At 30.4% G+C, this 19782-nt stretch overlaps 2 protein-coding genes and 1 non-coding gene across 3 annotated transcripts; all 3 read left to right on the forward strand.

The window, feature by feature from the left end:
* The first annotated feature begins 3132 nt into the window (after positions 1-3132).
* LOC129900330 (copper transporter 1-like) lies at positions 3133-4421 on the forward strand. Its single transcript, XM_055975283.1, has 2 exons — positions 3133-3286; positions 3787-4421. The coding sequence occupies exons 1-2, from the start codon at positions 3195-3197 to the stop codon at positions 4202-4204; spliced, it is 510 nt and encodes a 169-aa protein (XP_055831258.1). The 5' UTR covers positions 3133-3194; the 3' UTR covers positions 4205-4421.
* Positions 4422-5766: 1345 nt separating this feature from the next.
* TRNAD-GUC (transfer RNA aspartic acid (anticodon GUC)) lies at positions 5767-5838 on the forward strand. Its single transcript has one exon. It is a non-coding gene; the product is annotated as a tRNA-Asp (tRNA).
* An 8656-nt stretch (positions 5839-14494) lies between these two features.
* Positions 14495-17385, forward strand: LOC129900776 (ras-related protein Rab2BV). Its single transcript, XM_055975822.1, has 3 exons — positions 14495-14630; positions 14982-15170; positions 16669-17385. Exons 2-3 carry the CDS (start codon positions 15006-15008, stop codon positions 17152-17154), a joined length of 651 nt encoding a protein of 216 aa, XP_055831797.1. The 5' UTR covers positions 14495-14630; positions 14982-15005; the 3' UTR covers positions 17155-17385.
* The last annotated feature ends 2397 nt before the right edge of the window (positions 17386-19782 follow it).

Consider the following 19782-nt stretch of genomic DNA (forward strand, 5'->3'; position numbering starts at 1 on the left):
TTTAATGTTGGAGATGACCCTATCACTTTACAAGAAGTTTTATCTTCACATGATTCTATTTTCTGGAAAGAGGCTGTAAATGATGAAATAGAATCACTAATTTCTAATAAAACTTGGAAGTTAGTTGATTAACCACCGGGTTGTAAAATAATTGATTACAAATGGGTCTTACGAAAAAAGTTAAAACCGGATGGATCTATCGATAAATATAAGGCTAGACTAGTTGCTAAAGGATTTAAGCAACTAGAAGACCTAGAGTTTTTTGATATATTTTTTTTTGGTTACTAGAATTACATCCATTAGACTTTTAATTGTTATGGCTGCAATTTTTGATTTGCATATTCATCAAATGGATGTAAAAACTATTTTTTTAAAATGGAGACCTTAATAAAGAAATTTATATGGAACAACGTGAGGAATTTGTTGAAGCAGGCCAAAAAAGCAAAGTATGTAAATTACTAAATCCCTATATGGCTTGAAACAGGCACCAATGCAATGACATGAAAAGTTTGATTCCTACATGATTGAAAATGATTTTAAAACAAATGAGTGTTATAAGTGCATATATCATAAGTCTTGGAATAATACACATGTTATTATTTGTTTATATGTTGATGATTTATTAATCTTTGGCTCGAATATGAATGTTATTGATGATACTAAGAACATTCTTAGAAGCCATTTTGATATGAAAGATCTTGGTGAGGCAAATTTTATTCTTGGAATAAAAATTACTAGAACATGTGATGGAATTTTTCTTGACCAGTCACATTATGTTGAAAAAATTTTGAAAAAATTTAACTTTCTTGATTGCGAACATGTTTTAACTCCTTTTGATTCAAGTGTACACTTGTTTCCTGTTCAAAGTGAAAATGATGTGATAAATCAAAAAGAATATGCTAGCTTAATTGGAAGCTTGAGATATGTGACTGATTGCACTAGGCCTGATATTGCATATGCAGTAGAAGTACTTAGCAGGTTTACAAGCAAGCCAGGTAATGAATATTGAAATGCTATAACAAGAGTTATGAGATATTTAATTGGAACAAAACTTGTGGTTTGTTCAATAAAAAATATACTGTTGTACTTGAAGGCTTTTCTGATGCAGATTGGAATACTCTAGCAGGTGGTTCTTGTTCTACCACTGGTTACATTTTTATATTAGGTGGTGGTGTGTTTGTTGGAAATCAAAAAAGCAAACTATAATTGCTAACTCTACCATGGAGACTGAACTAATTGTTTTAGCTTCAGCTAGAGAGGAAGCGAATTTATCAAGAGATTTATTATTTCAAATACCTTATTTTGAAAAATCAATTCCTCCAATTTTAATTCATTGTGATAGCACTGCAGTAATTGGTAGAGTTCAAAATTGTTATTACAACGGTAAATCCAGACCTATAAGGAGGAAACACAGTAATGTAAGATCGTATTTGACAAGTGGTACCATTAATATTGATTATGTCAAATCTTGTGAAAATCTTACATTAGTCATATATGAGGAAACCTAACCTGGAGACTAGAGATCCTATAACCTGGTTCAATGGAAAAAATGAATCATATGATGACTTGTTGTGAAAAAATGCACTATTTTTTATTCTCTTCCTATGATGTGAGCGCATTGTTTCTGTAGTGAATTATAGAGGTTGAGTTTTAAAAAAACTCTTAATGAAAATCTGTAGCCCGTATGGGTGGAGTGTTAAACTTACAGGAGCACTCTCGACAGATTTCACCTATGTGAATGTGAAAGTAGGTCGCTTTCTATGAGAATTGAGCTTATTCTCAAAAGCACTCATAAAATAGGGATAGCACAAGGCCGTAATATGCTGGCTTATAAAGCTCGTGACAACACCTTGATTACTATGTGTGAGCAGTAATATTCTATGTCCCTTAAGCAGTCGTAGTTCAAGTCTGAGACCACTACGTCTCTGGAGTAAATGTTATTGTTTCACTAAGTGGAGGTTCAATGTAGAGCACACCTTTATTATGTATAGTAGTCTTTCTTCAGCTGATAAACTCTCTTATATAATATTAAAATGAGTGGTTGATTGTTAGTTTTAGCATTTTAATATCAATATTGAGTGCTATTAATTTGCATAAGTGACATATGTTATAATTCTCTCTTTAGTGCATAAAAATATTTTTCATTGTCATCTTTAGTTAGTGCAAGATTATTCATTCCATTATGTATTTTTAAACTAATTATCACTAATAAGTAGTGCACTAAATCATAGTGGTGCACTAAATGATAATGATGACAGTCCATTAGTTTTTCATCTTTGAATGATTTCCTCTCATATAAATAGAGAGGTCTTCTTTGTTTTGAAAAAAAAAAGATAAGATTAAGTGCATTAAGTTTGTTAAAAAAAAAGAGTTCTTATAAGTTGAAGGGAGGTGTTCTTATTTGTGAAGCTTTAAACTCAACTCTTGTCTAGAGTTTGTTGAGTTATATTTTGTGATAAGGTCGTTGTATTCTGGAGGGAACAAGTCAAGAGAACTATTGCTAGACCGGTGAAAAGATTTGCTGCAATGGGTTTAATCTCCTTAAAGAGAGCGAGATATCCGCACCTCAGTCAAGAAGTGAATTTATTTTCTTCATTTTAATTTTTAATTGTAATTTGTAATCTTGTAATTTCAACAACAATATCAAATACACACGAGTTTAAATTAGGCATAAATAAGGATAAAATATCTGAACTAATACTTCTCTTCTCTTTGTTTTTAAATTAAAATGAGCATTCTCCTTGAGAGAAAATTATGGGTTTTTTTAGTTTTTTTTTTATGGATTTTCTTTTGATGAATTCAGAATGCTCTTTGAATAAATAAATAAATAAATACGCAATAGCAAAAAATACGTTTGGAACGCTAGAGAGACTATTGAGTCTAATCCAGCTAGCCGTGAGTATTATATTTGTTATTCTAAAATTCTTAAAAATACATGTAAATAGAATTATTGTTGTTAATCAAAAGAGAGTAATTATTTTTTGAAATTGTCCTTGATTTTAAATTAAGGGAAAATCAATCTCCTTTTTAAAATTCTACCATTTATGTTAATTTTGTACTTGAAAAAGAAGTACATTTACTACAATGTACTATCAATAATTATAAGTTTCCCATAAATGTCACTCTCCTTTCCAATATAAATTTCCTAATACCAAAGACAAAAATCAAGAATTAAAAAGAAGAAGAAAAAAAAGATGAACAACGGTGGCCATATGCATGGAATGGCTATGGCTCCTCCCTCACCATCATCGTCAGCCATCATGAACAACGCCACTGGAGGAGGCGGGTATCAATTTTTTTTTCTATTTTATGATCTATATTAATGATAGAATATTTATTGTTTTATCATTCAGGAATATTCGAGAATATTAACTTTCTATTCAAACTTGAGATCTAGACCTAATTACAGAATTATATTTACTTTTCTTTTACTTTAAAATCTATTATAAGAATCAAAAAAAAAATTAAAAAAAATATTTCATTTAAATCTTTATAAATAATGATGTAATCTTTTATTTCGATTCAATCTAATGAATAATACTAAAATATCATTTAATTTTGTGATTTTAAACTTATCTTGTAAAAAATTGAAATTAAAGAATTATCCAAAAAAGAAAAGAGACTTCTTTTTTAAACTCACAAAAAAAGTACATAAGAGATATAAACAGAAACGAAGAGTGTACTATACTTTTCTATTTAATTCTCTAAAATAATACCCCTTTTTTACTCTCAACCATTGCCGAGAAGATAGTTTCTCTTATGATTATTTTATTTTTTTCATAACAGCGGGATGATGATGAAGAAGCACCATCACATGATGATGCACATGACATTTTTCTGGGGGAAAAATACTGAGATTCTCTTCTCAGATTGGCCTGGATATGATAATTTGGGCATGTATATTTTGGCACTTGTTATTGTCTTTTTCGTGGCGATTTTCGTCGAATTTCTCTCTCATAGCAATTACATTAACAAGAGTAATGTTGATCATATGACTGCTGGACTTCTTCAAACAACCTTGTATGGTTTGAGAATTGGTTTGGCTTATGTTGTTATGTTGGCTGTTATGTCTTTTAATGGTGGTGTTTTCTTGGTTGCTATTGTTGGACACTCCTTAGGTTTTATGGTTTTTGGAAGTAGGGTTTTTAAGAAATCCTCTAGTGGGAAGAACTTGGATCTTCCTCCAATGAATTGTAGTTGTTGATTAATTTTTATTAATCATCGTCTAAGTTTGTAATAGCATGTAATCACAAATATTTATTTATAAAAGAAACATGCAAATATGTATTTTATCAATTCAACATCTTAGTATATATATGAACTATGAACTATAGTTTGCTCATTTGATAAAATTGTATAAGAGTTGGTTTTCATAGATTGTGTGATTTTCATGTTTTATAAGAAAAATACAACTTTTGAAATTCAAATGGCATGTTCAAATAAAATTTCAACTTCAAATCAATATTTACCTAAATTAATAATTTCAAATCATGATTCACTACTAAAAAAAATAGATTTAGTGACAGATAAATTTTATAGCTAAACAACAAAATTCATCGCTAATTCTACTTAGCGACAAATTTTTATTAGCTATGAGCAAAATTATGAAGGACCAGCAATAAAGTTCGTAGCTAATTTCAGTATATTTTAGTATTGACTTTAATTTCATATCCAATGCCTAATATTATATATGTGAATAATTTTTTTTGTCACAATCCTTCCTGAGGTAGTTTTTGGGGTGTGAGATAGGTCCAAAGCTTAATAATATATGATATCAAAGTTAGATTCAATATGTCTATCAACACGAGCTTGTTAAATAAGAATGAAAGAGAAACTTTCCACATTTGTACTTTTTTAGTAATTTAAATTCATAACTTTCTGATTGAATGAAAAGATGGATATTTATCATCCGAAAAACTCTTTCATGTTATGTTGTCCATTTTTCTTTGCATTTAAACCAATTACATTTTTTAACTGAATCAAAGAAGTTGGCATGAAACTTAAAAGTCAGTTGGACAAGGATATGTTACGTCTGAGATTTGAATTTCTTTCTATTGGCTATTGAAATTTCAAATCACAACTATTTTTATTTATGAGATTCTAAATAAATTATTTATATATTTGCAAATATAAAATTTAACCTAAAATTATTAAGTTTCATCGAATCCATAGCTCTAAGACTGGATCCGCTGTCCGCCCTAAGACTGGATCCGCTGTCCGCCCCAGCTCCAGGACACCTAAATCATGATAAAGTTAAATGACCATACATTATTAACTAATATGAATCTGATCCCTATATAAATGTTTCAAAAATTATTTTAAGACACAAGTTCGAATTTTTTGAACTTTCTCATTAAAAGTTCTTGATCGGTTACTGTGTGCATCTTCATTCGGCAGAAAATTATACTATTTATACATGATTAAAATAATTTTTGTGTATATATAATAGATGTCGAACCTCCTTCGACTAGTTCATGTGTATACTTCTTCAGATTTTAAACCCACTGAGTCAAAATTCTGGCTCCACCATTAATCACAAATGAAAATTTCTAACTTTTGAGAGCGTATTTGGCTGAGCTTATAAGTCAAAATCAATGAATTAGGAAACTTAATTTATGATTTTTGACTTATTTTTATTATTTTGATTTGAAAACTTTATTATTTTATATAAATACTGCAAAATTGCTTAAAAGCACGTTAGTCAATCCAAAATATTTACAACTCCCATATAATTATATATTAAAAACTAGAAGAGTATGAAAGCAAGTCGTTGTAGTATAGTGGTAAGTATTCCCGCCTGTCACGCGGGTGACCCGGGTTCGATCCCCGGCAACGGCGTTGTTAAATTTTTCTTTTTAAAAAATAAAATCTGCATTTTGTTTTGTTTCTAAAATCTTCCAGTTTTAAACGAAGCAAAATATCAAGTATCCGGAAAAATGTTTTAGAAGCAAGATCAATTACTATAATTTATTGGATAAAGGGTCAAAAATACCCCTCAACTTTCATTTATTAGTTGACTTTACCTTTCGTTATATTATGTGATTGTTCATGCCCTCAGCGTTACAAAACTTGTTACCGTGTCCCTACTTTGACGAAAATCAATCCAAATTAACCCGAATTTCTAAAAAAATGACCCATGCCTGACCTCTCTATCTATCCTAATCTAAAAAGATTTAACCCATTTTCCTTACCTATTTTCAAGACACAAATTTCCATGAAATTTTCCCACATCTCTTTCTATCTCTCCACCCTATTTTCTTCCTCCAACACGAATCAGTCATGTTTGATCCAAGAAAACAAACACCCAATATCCATAATCATATTCTTGATCCTGTCACACCTTAAATGATAGTTGGGAAACTCACATTTTTTTTATTTTCAAGTATAACAAAAACCGCATAGTATAATGAAGGGTATTTTAAACTTTTTTTCCTAATCTATTTTTCTTTTAGATAATCGGCTTGCTTATTTTGATTTTCGATCATAAAAACGTCTGATAAAATTATTTGGCAATCTTTAATATTTTTTAATGCATATCTTCGTTCAATCAAACACATTTTAAAATATGGTTAAAATTTTAAGCGTGTGCATCTGAAAATCAAAGTAGACATAGAACAAGCGGACTCGTGAACTTTTGGAAGACTTTGTGTGTTTGAAATTAAAGTGTATAATAACAATTAATCACAAATATTTATTTATGAAAAGAATACGGAGTTATATGATTTATTTGTTGGTGTGGTGCTTTAGATTTTAGAATATTTCGGTAATTTATTTACGGACTATATTTTACTCATTTGGTAGGATTCTATAAAAATTGGAGAAATTTTAATTGTTTTCACAAAGTATAAAATTTTAATATTTATAAAACAAAAATACAATTTAAAAAATTTAAATTTTATATTCAGACAAATTTCAACTTCAAATCAACATTATTCCATATCAACGATTTTAAATCATGATTTGAAATATTGACCCCGTCATCAAAACATGACAGGTGAATTATAGTGTCAGAGTTTAATTAATGGTGTTAATGAATAACTAATTGAAGTTGACACAAAAAGAAAGAAAAAAGTGCGCATGCTATGATTACATAATCACCACTAAAACTCCATCATCTTCATATATATTTTAGGTTTCTCGTTGGATGTCGGTACCAATCCACGCAATTACTTTGTTCTATAATAAGAAGTATTTTATTAATTATTAGTATGCGGAATACATTAATATTCGCTTAAATTTTTCAAAAAATATTTGAACTATGACATATTCTAATTAAACACATGATCAATAAAATATCTTTATTGAGCACTTTTGATATAATTTTTGAAAATATATTTTTGTGCGTGTTCTCATGCGTTTTATTAAGTAGAATAAGTTAACTATATAAAATATAAGGGAAATTTACATAAATATACTATATTAAGAAAATATTTACCATTTATAGCAATAATATTTTTTTTTCATTGAACACTTATAATACAATTATAATACAATTTTAATACATATTAGCGAGAATAATTTATAAAACTCATATAATACAAGTTTTATTCATTGATAATATATTTACCACATACTTTAATACACTTATAATACATTGTGTCAATTTCTTACCAAACAAGTATAATATATTTTAAAACACTTATAATACATTTATAATGCATGCATAATTCACTTTTAATACATAGTAGATATATCATAATATTGCTATATATTGTTATAAATGGTAATAAATAAAAAGTATCGCTAAAATCAATAATTATTTATTAAAAGATGTTTTTTCTAGTAATTTTTCTAAAATATAACATCTCTTTTAATTATATACATCAACCTCAATTGGAACAAGCCTGAAGTTTTATGAGTTATAAAGACTAAAGAGTATAATTAAAAAAAGTGACATGTTTTAAGTTGCAAACTTAACTAAATCAATAAACGCTTGAAATACACACCAAAAAAATCAAAATAATACTTTCGGTGTTCTCTACTTAATAATTGTAACTCTCGTCACTCCTCTTTATAATTAGTCAACCTCATTGTTTGAAATAAGATATTTTTTTTAATAATTTAATTTTAAAATACTTATTTTATTTTTAATGAAATAATTTATAATTATATAAATATATATAATTTATTTTAGATCATAAATTTTTATTTTTATTTTTATTTTTAAACTTAGTGACAAATCCAACTACGCATCATCAAAAGTATGTCCTAAATTAGCCAGCTAGTCTGCAGGTTGATTTGTCACTCTAAAGCAATTATTAATATTGAGGTCATGTTCTCCAATAATGCTTTGAATGTTATTTATATAAGAATTTTTCATGGAATTGTCCACATGTTAATGGTCATCTACTATACCCACTTAAAAAGATAGATAAAATCAAATTCAATCCACTTAATTCATTTAATCTATTTAAATTTGAATGAGTTAATAATCTACTTCTTCTTAATGAAAGCTTCATTCAGACTTTGAATTATATGAGATCAAGTGCCTATAAATAGGAACAAGTATTATTTAAAAATCTAAGATCTACATCGAGCGAGTCTCGTACTAACTACACAAGCAAGCTACAAGACATACGAATTTCATTGTAAATATTTTTTGCCATTATTTTTAACTTAATTACGCTTGTTAGAATCATATTATTATTATTTTGGAGAAGCATTGTATTGTACGATCGTCGATCTCGAAACATACACTATTAAAATAAAGAATTAGCGGTGGATGAAATTTATCACTAAATAGTTTGAGACAGATTATAAACTAGGAGCAAGTAAGCTACGAATTAACAACAAAATTCATAATTAATTTTTCTCGAGAGTACTAATAAAATTATATCACACTATCTCTCTCTCTCCTTTACTTGTCTTGGATTATTTGTCGTGTTGATTCTCTTATTTATTTTACACTATTACATACTATGTAATAGAGTTTTTTATTTATTTATTTTGGTTTTCTGTTTAGTCTGGAAGGGCTGTCAAAACATAATCGAAATCGATAATCGAAATCGAAAAAAAGTTATTGGTTTATCGATAATGAATTATTGGTTTAGCAATTTCGGTAACAGTTTTGATTTTTTTTATTGTCGGGTTATCGGCCTTTAACGGTTTTAGGTTTTTTCTTAACGGGTTAATCGGTAACCCGATAGTAAATTAAATAATTATATTTATTCAGTTTGGTATATAAAATCCTTGATTTAGAGTTCAATTTCATACTTCTATTTTTATTTGTCTCAAATTCTCAGTTATTCTACAATGTGACAATATTTGTTTTTGAACAAGATGCAATCTGTCAACTCATGTACATGGTTCATTTTGTTTGTCACCTTGTTTCTAAGTAATTTTTAATAAAAATATTGTGTCGAATCTTAACGGTTAAACCAATAACGATCAATAATCGATAAATCAATATCTTAATGGTTCTATTACGGTTTAGCATGTCTACAAATCGATAATCAATAAGTCGAATCGATAAACTTCAAAACTGAATCAAACCGATCGATACACAGCCCTACAGTCCTGTTATCTACATTAGGGTCTGATTAAATTTGATTTCGCATCGAATTGTCTCATATTGGGGAGTAAAGTAATTCCTAATAAAAGCAACTCCATACCAATAAAAGTTATTAAAAAATTATAAATATTTTTTTATTCTTAATTAAAAATATCAAGATCAAATTCGAGTATCATAGACAAGAATTTTTCCTCCATAATAACCAAATACCCCCTCAACTAATAATACCAGCACATCCTTGTATTGTTCAAGAAGTAGCCAACAAATGGAGGAAAATAATCCGGAGTTCATGGGAAGAGAGATTCAATAAAGGAAGCAAACCATGTTACTACAAAATACATGACAGGCACTAAACATTCCCATTCTAGCTATTAGCCCATGTTGTCAGTCTTTGCCAGCCTGCCTATGTCAGTGCCAACCGACCTTGCACACATTTTTCTATTCTCCACTTACCCAAATTTTGTCAACTTATTCTAAATTTTTGGAGAGTTTTTTTTTTTTAATCGATATAATACATAAACGTGCTCTTTAATTTGGCTTTTGTTATCATATGTGTCTTTCAATTTTGGAATATGCATAAGTAGAGACTTAACTTATAGAAAATTGAAGGTTAAATCAATCGGTGACCTCCTAAAGTTGACGTTAATTTTTACTTAAACACCTTAACAAGGCTGTGTTCATTTTAGACACCTCATGTCATGCTCCGTTGTGTCATTTTGACACTTTTTGCTGAGTTGGCAAAGTGCGTGTATTGCACTCATTTTGAGCGCGTGAAAAAAACATTTTTTTGTGAAAAAATATTTTTTCCTTTCTTCTTCTTCCACTTTTCTCCTTCCCCCTTCCACCACCATTCATCAAATGACCATCACATTAACTTGAAAAAATCTTGTAAAAGCATAGCAATGCTCTGATTTTGAACAAAATAAACAAAATTACTGCACTGATTTTAAAATTTCTTACAAGAATGTAAAAGAATAAAACACGAATAAATTTCACCGGAAAATTACTATCGATAAGTACTACTCCAAATCAAATCTACAACTTGCCGGAAAAGATGGAGATCCACCATTATTGTCACTTTCTTTATCTCTTCCTTCCTCTCTTCCACAAAACACATTTTATCTAAAATTAAAATTATAACTCTAAAAATAAATATAAAAAGTCATTGGAGAAAGTTCAAATCTAATCTCATAATTTTATCCGGTAAAACTCCATTTTTTTCGGTAAGGAGGAGTTCCTGTTGATTGAGATGAATGTTCTAGAAAATAATTTTTTTTATTACTGAAATATTTTTTAAAAATAAGTTTAAATAGTTTTTCTTTCTTCTTCTTATAACTTTTTTTTGTGAACCAAACTGACATGTCCTCTTTTTATTAGTCAGCATATCACGTTACCTGCTAGTGGATTAAACATATTTTGTAATTTTAGCTGATTTGCAAAAATGTGTCAAAATGACACAGCGAGACATGATTTGAGGTGTCTAAAATGAACAAAACCTAGTTGAGGTGTCTAAGTGAAAGTTGGTGCCAACTTTAGGGGGCTGTTGATGGGTCCAGCCAAAATTGAACAAGTAGACACACACATTCTATATGATGGTAATTCACATTCTAGATGAAGTCTTACATGTAATATGTCATGTATGATGTTTTTATCTATTTGATCAATTTTATATAAATTTAAGTTTTTATTTATACATAATCAAAGTTAAACAGCATAGATAACAACTGAAGTCAAATTAAAAAATATATTTATTTATTATGTTTTTTTATATGGACATCCAATTATTGAGAAATCTCACCAAGTTACTTTTGAAATTTTTTTCTATATAATTATTCAAGTGTGAGAAGATTCCAATTAAGTCACTTTTAATTTTTTCTTTTCAGTTTTATCATGGATTGGGGTAACTTTTACGATGAATGATTCCGCCGCACCTACTATCATAAAATTAGACAATTGAAATTAAGCTCTCTATAAATTTTGACAATTGAAAATTTGAGTTTTTAAAATTTTGTTAAGGTTATGCATTTCACTTAAAAAAAAATTAAAATTTTGCGATTGAAAATTTCAAAAATTGGCCTAAGCCAGTTATGGAAATGTAAAAATATCTGAAGATCAAATTTCATGGTCAAATAAATATTCAAAGATAAATTTTTAGAAATTTGATTAAAAAATCTATGACAAAATGCTATCTAATTAAATATTTGTAAGATTTTGTAAAGGCATAATACAAACATGCCCTTTAACTTGGCTCAATTGTCATCTATGTCCTCCAACTTTTGGTAAAGGCAAGTGATACTTAAACTTGTATAAAGTTGAACATACAAACGCATGCCATTTGACCATAGATTTTAAAATCTTGTCTTCAAATATGAGTTAGACCATGGAATTTAATCAAATTTAAAAGAGAGAAGTATTGAAAACACCCATAAACTAGGTGTTAAATTATTAGTTTCATCTCCGACTATTGACAGTCTTAAAAACACTCCATTACTTGACTAATAGAACTTAAATACATCCCGTATCTTGCAAATGAATGAAACACACTCCTAAATTCTCGCCAAGGGGTGTTGTAACACCCCGTACCATTTTAACTTAACTTATTCCAAAAAATAGTGAAAAAAATGTGAAGAACCAAACTGGGGTTCAGGTACGCGACGCGGACCTTGGAGGGTAATTTTGATCCAAATAATTTTTGAGACAGTGGAGTCCGCGACGTCTCCGTGTCACGAAGAAGGAAAAAATCCAAAAACCTGATCTAGGAACCAGGTCAGCGTCATGGACCTGGAGACTCAATTTTGCCTGATTTCATTTTAATGAGGGGCTTTACGGTCTTTTTCCCACCTTTCCAAACTTAACCAAAACCGTTTTGGGACTAAATTTTGTCCCTTATCAGTAACCAAAAGGGGCTTTCCCTCATTATTCACCCAAACTTTTGAGAGCAAGAGCTAAGGAGAGGAGGAGAAGTTAGGGTTCAAGAAATTCAAGCCTACCTTTCAATTTTCACTTAGGAAATCTTCATTTCAAGTATATAAGGCTACCATAACGATGGATAAGTTTGTCCTCGTGCCATACCTCTCTATATAGTCAAGTAGAAGTTCAAGATTGGATTTTTAATTTCGGTAAATGTGAATTCTTGAGTTTCTATCTAAATTTCATTATGTTCTTGGGTATATTCAATATATCTTGATGAGTTTCTTGAGTGGAGTTTTGTGATTTGAAATTCATGGTAGCATTCATATGAACCCTGATTGAATTTTTAAATTTATTATTTTATGCATTGTTTGAGTTAAAGAATGAGTAATTATTTTAATTATTTGATTGAAAAATAGCTTGAGTATGAGTTGAATTTGAGAAGTCTCTTAAATTTCTATATTTTTTAGCAATGAGTATTATTGATAACAATGAGTTGAGCTTGAGAAATTTCTTAATTTTATTTTTAAGCATATACATTTAAAACATCTATTTTGAAATTGAGTTGAAAAGTTAAATTATGTTTTTAAATGAACTCATTGAGTTGAGGTTGTATCTAATTTAAAGAGAAGATATGAGTTGAGAAGAGTTGAGTAAATTGATGTAAAGTCCAATGAGACTAGATGAGATGTATTTTGAGTATAGTATTCACTTGATGTATATGAGCATAATAAAGTATTTTGGGAGTAGTATTGAGCACCATTTGGATAAGAGTAGAGGCAACTCAAACCCATAAACTGCGTAGCCAGCGTAAGATAGAGGCAAAGCCCCTCTTGTCCCAAATAAGAGGACTTTTGATGTGGGTCCAGAGATGTGACGTTCTTTATCCTGGCAAAGTATTGAACAGATGTGGCAACGACATCGTTTCGTTGTATCGTCACTAGCTCATAAGTGATGGTTGTCGGTTAGAGAAAATCCTTAATGAAGTAAAAGTATTATATTTTTAATATATTGAGTTGCATTTACTATTACATGTCTTTTAAAGCACTGTTTTACCTCATTAAGTTGAGCTGTTTTCAGAGTTGAGTTCTTTGAGTTGAGTACCTTTATGTAAGTTTTCTTTCGCCATTTTACATACTCGTACATTTGATGTACTGACGTCATTCGATATGTATATTTTATCATGTAAATACAGGTGATAGAGATCATCAACATACGCACCGTTGATGATCCATCTTTCATAAGCTTTGGTGAGACCTCTTTGCATCCAAATGAGCTCTTTTATTTTCTGCTTTATGCCATTTTATTTCCTTATTGAGGTAGTTGTGGACTTGTCTCGGCACCTTCATTGTAGTTAGTAGAGGCTTCACAGACTGATTAGAGTGGAGTCCTCTTGAGTCTTTTTTAGAGTCTGTTTTAAAAACTATGATGTTCAATATTTGAATTATGATATTTGACTTATCTTTTAAATGAGTACCTAACTTATTTGAGAGTTGGATAATGACGCATGTGTTTTCCCACTTGATGTTACTTCTTGTTGAGTTTGAGCCTTCCGCTGAGTGAGTTGGCCAGACCAAGTGAGTTAGACACATATAAGGAAAAGGCTCGAGGCGTGACAGGTGTTTTCAACGCTTCTCTAGACTTTTATTAAGAGCCTCATGCTCTTACAAAAGTCTGAGATCACTTACAATGTCATGTGGCGGATCAGGAGTGTATCTAAGTTTAGTTAGTCAAATAGATAAGTATTTTAAGCTTGTCAATATTCAGGAAAGAAATAAATAATTTATGATAAGTTAATGAGTGTTTTCAATACTTCTTTCATTTTAAAATATGATCTTCAAATTCTCAACAAACAGATTCTTTTTGAAATTTTGAGACTTTTCCTTATAATTTTTTTAAAAAATTTATCAAATAAAATATATATTGAAATATAATTTCTAAAAATTTTAAGTTTCAACTTCATAATTTACTAGAGAATGGACATCATTTTATTTTATTTTTACTAGGAGAAGAGTAGAGTTGGTCAAAAACAGGTACGAATTAGTGTATTTTAAAAATCGAGATACTCCACCTAGCTTACCATTTGCCGCACTTTCACACCAAAAATCTTATATAGAAAAAAGGTTTCTCCTCCAACATTTACCCATTTCAAAACTCCATTGTTTCCTCCATTGTTTCTCTCTTTCTAAAGCTTTCTCTCACCAACCAGGTAAGCCATATGTACTAATTTGTAAATCAATCAATTTCTATGTATACGTATTTATTCTATTTCTATGTATATACAGACGAGGATCCAGGATTTAAGCTTTATGCGTTCAACTTTTAAAGTTTTTTAGCATTGAATGAGTTCATGCCTACTATTTATTGCAACTCTAGTAGATTTTTTTTTACATATAAATTTATGTTCGGCTACAAAATTAATGGGTTCAGATGAACCTGTGCATTACATAGGCGTTTTTTGGGGAGTATTTTGCTTTGTATTCTCCAATTTTAGGGTTTTTTGTGTCTGATTTGATTGGATTGTTGCAGATCTAGATGATGTTGCTTTTTTTTTTTGTAGGTTTTAACACAGAGAATCGAAGTGATGGGGAATAGAGTGGATCATGAGTACGATTACCTGTTTAAGATCGTGTTGATTGGAGATTCTGGAGTCGGAAAATCAAACATTTTGTCTAGGTTTACGCGAAATGAATTCTGTTTGGAGTCAAAATCTACTATTGGAGTTGAGTTTGCTACCAGAACTCTTCAGGTCAGTACTAGTATCACTTTGAGCTCTAAATGTAGTAGTAATGTTGTATTAGTTATTTTCTTCTGAAAATTGGGGTAGGGGATTACAAGGTAGGAATCAAAGTTCAGGTAGTTCACGAACTGAGCTATTTAGATTCCTTTAAAATGTATACTCCTGTTGTGAACTGCTTGGCACTTTTCTATCTTGAGATTTAAACTAAGTGCAGATTTTGAACAACATTTTAGAAATGCAATCTGTGTCCTTTTCATTATGAGGAGAATTGCACTTTCAAGTACTTTTCAAGTAGTTTCTAGTTTCGGAAGATCTGAATTTTTAATTTTTAAGAATAAATCTCTAGTCTTACATCCGTAATTTAGTCATGTTGACTCTCTAGAATTGTAAAGAAAATGGAGATGGAGGGAGTACTACTATCATCTACAGCCTTGTGGAATGTTGATTATTTGATGTGATTTTGTCGAATTTGTTGTGGTTGTGGATGAGAATTGTGTAGAGACTGGGTGCAGCGAAAGAGCCTGTGTTTTTTGAGCATCTCTGGTGTTTGAGTTGCAGATTGAATGGATGACTAAAACTTTAGGTGGATCAGATGATGATTGTTTTTTTTTCCTCTGGTCTGATGCTAATTTGTTAAATGATCATTTTTTACTCCAAAGTTCTAAAGACAAATCAATAAACTCTAGCATAGACATCATGTACTATGAACTCATAAAATCTATTTTTTTTCCTCTTTTCGGTAGCCTACATATTCAGTTGTATTTTCAAGCATGAACAGGATACTAGTGCATAGATACAGCTGCAACATTCTGTAGATATGTTCTTTTTAAGAATGAAGAAGTTCAATGATTGTCCTGTGTAATGTTAGCAGTGAGTGTTTTCAGTTTTGATCCATCTGTACTTCAACTGATGTGCTTTTAAGAAAAAATGTTGGTCCACTTATTTTATGCCTCGGTTTTCTTACTATCCTGCCGTTGTTACTGCTTATATCTCCATAAATGTTGTGTTTTTGCTTTCCTTGAGCCGAGGGTCTATTGGAAACACTCTCTCTCTACCTGCCTAGGAAGGACTGTAGGGGTAAAGTCTGCATACACTCTACCCTCTCCATACCACCCCACCTATGGGACTCTACTGAGTATGTTGTTGGTCTTCTTATGACCTGGGATTTCTGCCTTTAACTGTTATGTGTGGCTTAATCTGATGGTGCTACGTTTTTTGTTCTGTTGAATTGAAATTATTGGACGGTAGGACTGGTTGTAAATCTGTAAGTGGAATTTCAGTGTATTAGTGGTGCTTATCATGTCCTGTTGAAGAAAACCAAACACTATGAAATTGTCAACATGAAAACTCTTAAGCTGGATGAACCAGGCATTTGCCTTCTGCTAGCCACAAGATCCAATTCCGCGTAATACATTTTGCTCTTTTGTTTGCGATTAAATGTGGCTGAAATAGAACTAGTGTTCTGGTAGCCACATTCATGGAATAATTTATCTACTTCATGATACAGGTTGAGGGAAAGACAGTCAAGGCCCAAATATGGGACACTGCAGGCCAAGAACGGTACCGAGCCATTACAAGTGCTTATTACAGAGGAGCAGTTGGTGCACTCCTTGTTTATGACATAACAAAGGGACAAACATTCGATAATGTTCAAAGGTGGCTCCGAGAATTGAGAGACCATGCAGATTCTAACATTGTCATTATGATGGCTGGAAACAAGTCTGACCTTAACCACCTTCGAGCAGTCTCTGAGCAGGATGGTCAAAATTTAGCTGAGAAGGAAGGACTGTCATTTCTTGAGACATCGGCATTGGAAGCAGTTAACGTAGATAAGGCGTTTCAGACTATACTGACTGAGATATACCATATCATAAGCAAGAAGGCGCTGGCTGCACAAGAAGCAGCCACAACCACTACACTTCCCGGTCAGGGTACAACCATCAATGTTAATGATCCCTCTGAAAATGTGAAGAGAGGCTGCTGTTCTACCTGACTTAAACGTTTCAACGAGTAAACGAGATTCGATAGGGAGCACAACCTTTTTTCATTTAAATTTTTTGGTTTATTTTTCATTATTCAGAGCAAGAGATGTAGATTACTTTCTTGATTGTACAAGAGAAAAGAGTTTGTGAATGTTAAATGGTCTAGTGATTTAGGAAGGATCAATTCTTCATGTGGTGTACTGTTCAACTATTTCAATACAAGGTACTGACGTACTGTTAAATCTCTCTATAACGGCCATGTTTGTTTATAGCAAAATGTTGTCGTAGAAAAACATATAATGAAAAATCCATGGGAAACATGGTTATTACTGCATAATCAAAGACTTTCTGAGAAAAAGAAAAACTTTGATGTAAACATATAACCAAATCCACTAGTAAGTAGTAAACAAATGTTAGAATTAGCAATCATTCCCATTTTCACCTTTTTCCAGTTTTGTCTTGATGTGATATTGAAAAGTCTTTCTTCCACGCTTTGATAGTTTAATTCATGTGGTTGTTTTCGTCCTTTAGTTTCCTATATTCGTTTGGACTTCCAAATAATTGATTCATTTCACTTTGGTTGTCTTCTTTTAACTTGACTGAAGTTTTAAAAAATAAATAACTTATAATATTAAATTAAAAATACATAAAATGATACAAAATGTTTCTAAAGTTTATAATTTTAAATTCGTTATATATAAAAATGAAATTAAAAAAAAGAAGAGAAATGGAGGAGCAGTAAAACAAATATCCCTTTCTCCGAGTAGGTTGCATGACGAAGTCATAACACGTGGGTCGGCCAATAGCTTGGTTAAAGTTAGCCACTCAAAGTCGCCTGTGCTAATTAAAAGAATCTTTTCTGCCTTTTAAGTAGTTCTCTTTGATTTTCGTTACACGCTTATTGATATCTGATTAATTTAGATTTAAATTTGTGTGGTTAAGATTTTATTTCATGAGAAATCTGTCCCTAACAATTTTGTTTCAAGTTCAGAGTTTGAATCTACTATATTCTCAATTCAAATTGGTGTATCATAAATCTTTGAGATTTTTTATTTATTTTTATTGAAAATAATCTCGAGGCTCAGCTACAACATGGCAGAACAAGACAATTATCTCAACTGTAATGGCCAAAAGATTCAGGCCAAGTACATTTTCAATTTCTCCTTTTGTAGTATAAATTTTGGCATTTCTTGTGAACCAGAAAACCATATATAACCCATTACTAGCTATATGAATAAGTGATTATTTATTTATTTATTGATATTTATGTCAAGCTTCAATTCGGAGTAAGATGGACAATGTTCTATATGAACACATGCAGGAGCTGTTTTGTCCTTTTCTTTAGTAGCTAGCGTTTTATCATAAATTTTTAAATATTTTCGGCAAGTTATTTTTGGGTGACGTGTTTTCATGCGCTTGATCATAGATTTTGAGAGAAATGTTTGATTTTTTTTTAAAAATACTATAATTTATATTTGAAATTCGAAAAATTATTAAAAATACTCATAAGTTTGTATTATTATTTTATAATAAATATGTTCCGTAAAAAATCATGACAACGAACACAATTAATATAAATATGAAAAAAGAGGAAGAAAGCAGAAGAAAAATACCATTGATGTATATAGAAAAACTACTATTACTACTTATAATTGTACTTGACTTCGGATAGCAAGCCCAGATAAAAATTATATAAAATATGCATATAACTATATAAATTTTGTACAACAAACTAGGACTAAAATTCAATCCAAAATTATAAATAATGAGTGTTTTTATAAAATATAAAAATTTGAGATAATTTTTAAAAATTCCCAATTACCAGAATTTGGCACAAATACTAAAATTTTCTAATTTGAAAACATGAAATGTTTGCCAAATATATTTGCCAAGTAATGAGAAATTGATTGGTTGAACAATTATTATTAATCATCTGGATTCTAATATTGAGAAACCAATTTTAATTAGCATATTTTACTACGTAAGTTATGATCTTGTTGGCAAAACATAAAAAATCAAAGTATTTTAGCCTCTCTCATATCTTATAAACCAATCCAGAACTATTTTAATGCTTTTTTTCAAATATATTTAATATTTGTGGTCAAACCACACCTTATCAAGTCATGTTGGAAGCAAATCCTTCACTTCAGTCACAAGGCAGTGACAACAATGAACTTTATCAATGAATGTTCCTGATGAAATTGTCTACAAAAACTAGATGGACGGTGCCCGTTCCCAATAACGATAATGTGCAGAAGGAAAAGTAAACTAACAACAATAATGTCCCGAAGGAAAGGCAGACTGATCAATTGTACTTTGAAATGGCTAGCTTCATCAGAAGGTTGATTTGCAAGGTGGTATGGTGTGGCCTGTAGAAGACAGACTACATGAGTTTAGATTATATATAGGTTATAAGTAGAGTTGAATATGTAGTATAAAAAACAGAGAAATGAACAGCAACAGAATCTATTTTGACCACAATCAGATTGCAAACATTGTTTAGAAAAATAAAGACATTCAGACAGGGTGGAACTTGGTAATGTAAAAAAGTGGTTACCAAAAATAAATATAGATAGATTTAAATCACAAGGATGGATGTGGTTTGAAGATCCCCAGAGACCTGATCAAAATGAATGTAA

This window comes from Solanum dulcamara, chromosome 8, assembly GCF_947179165.1.
Source record: "Solanum dulcamara chromosome 8, daSolDulc1.2, whole genome shotgun sequence".
Taxonomy (NCBI): domain Eukaryota; kingdom Viridiplantae; phylum Streptophyta; class Magnoliopsida; order Solanales; family Solanaceae; genus Solanum; species Solanum dulcamara.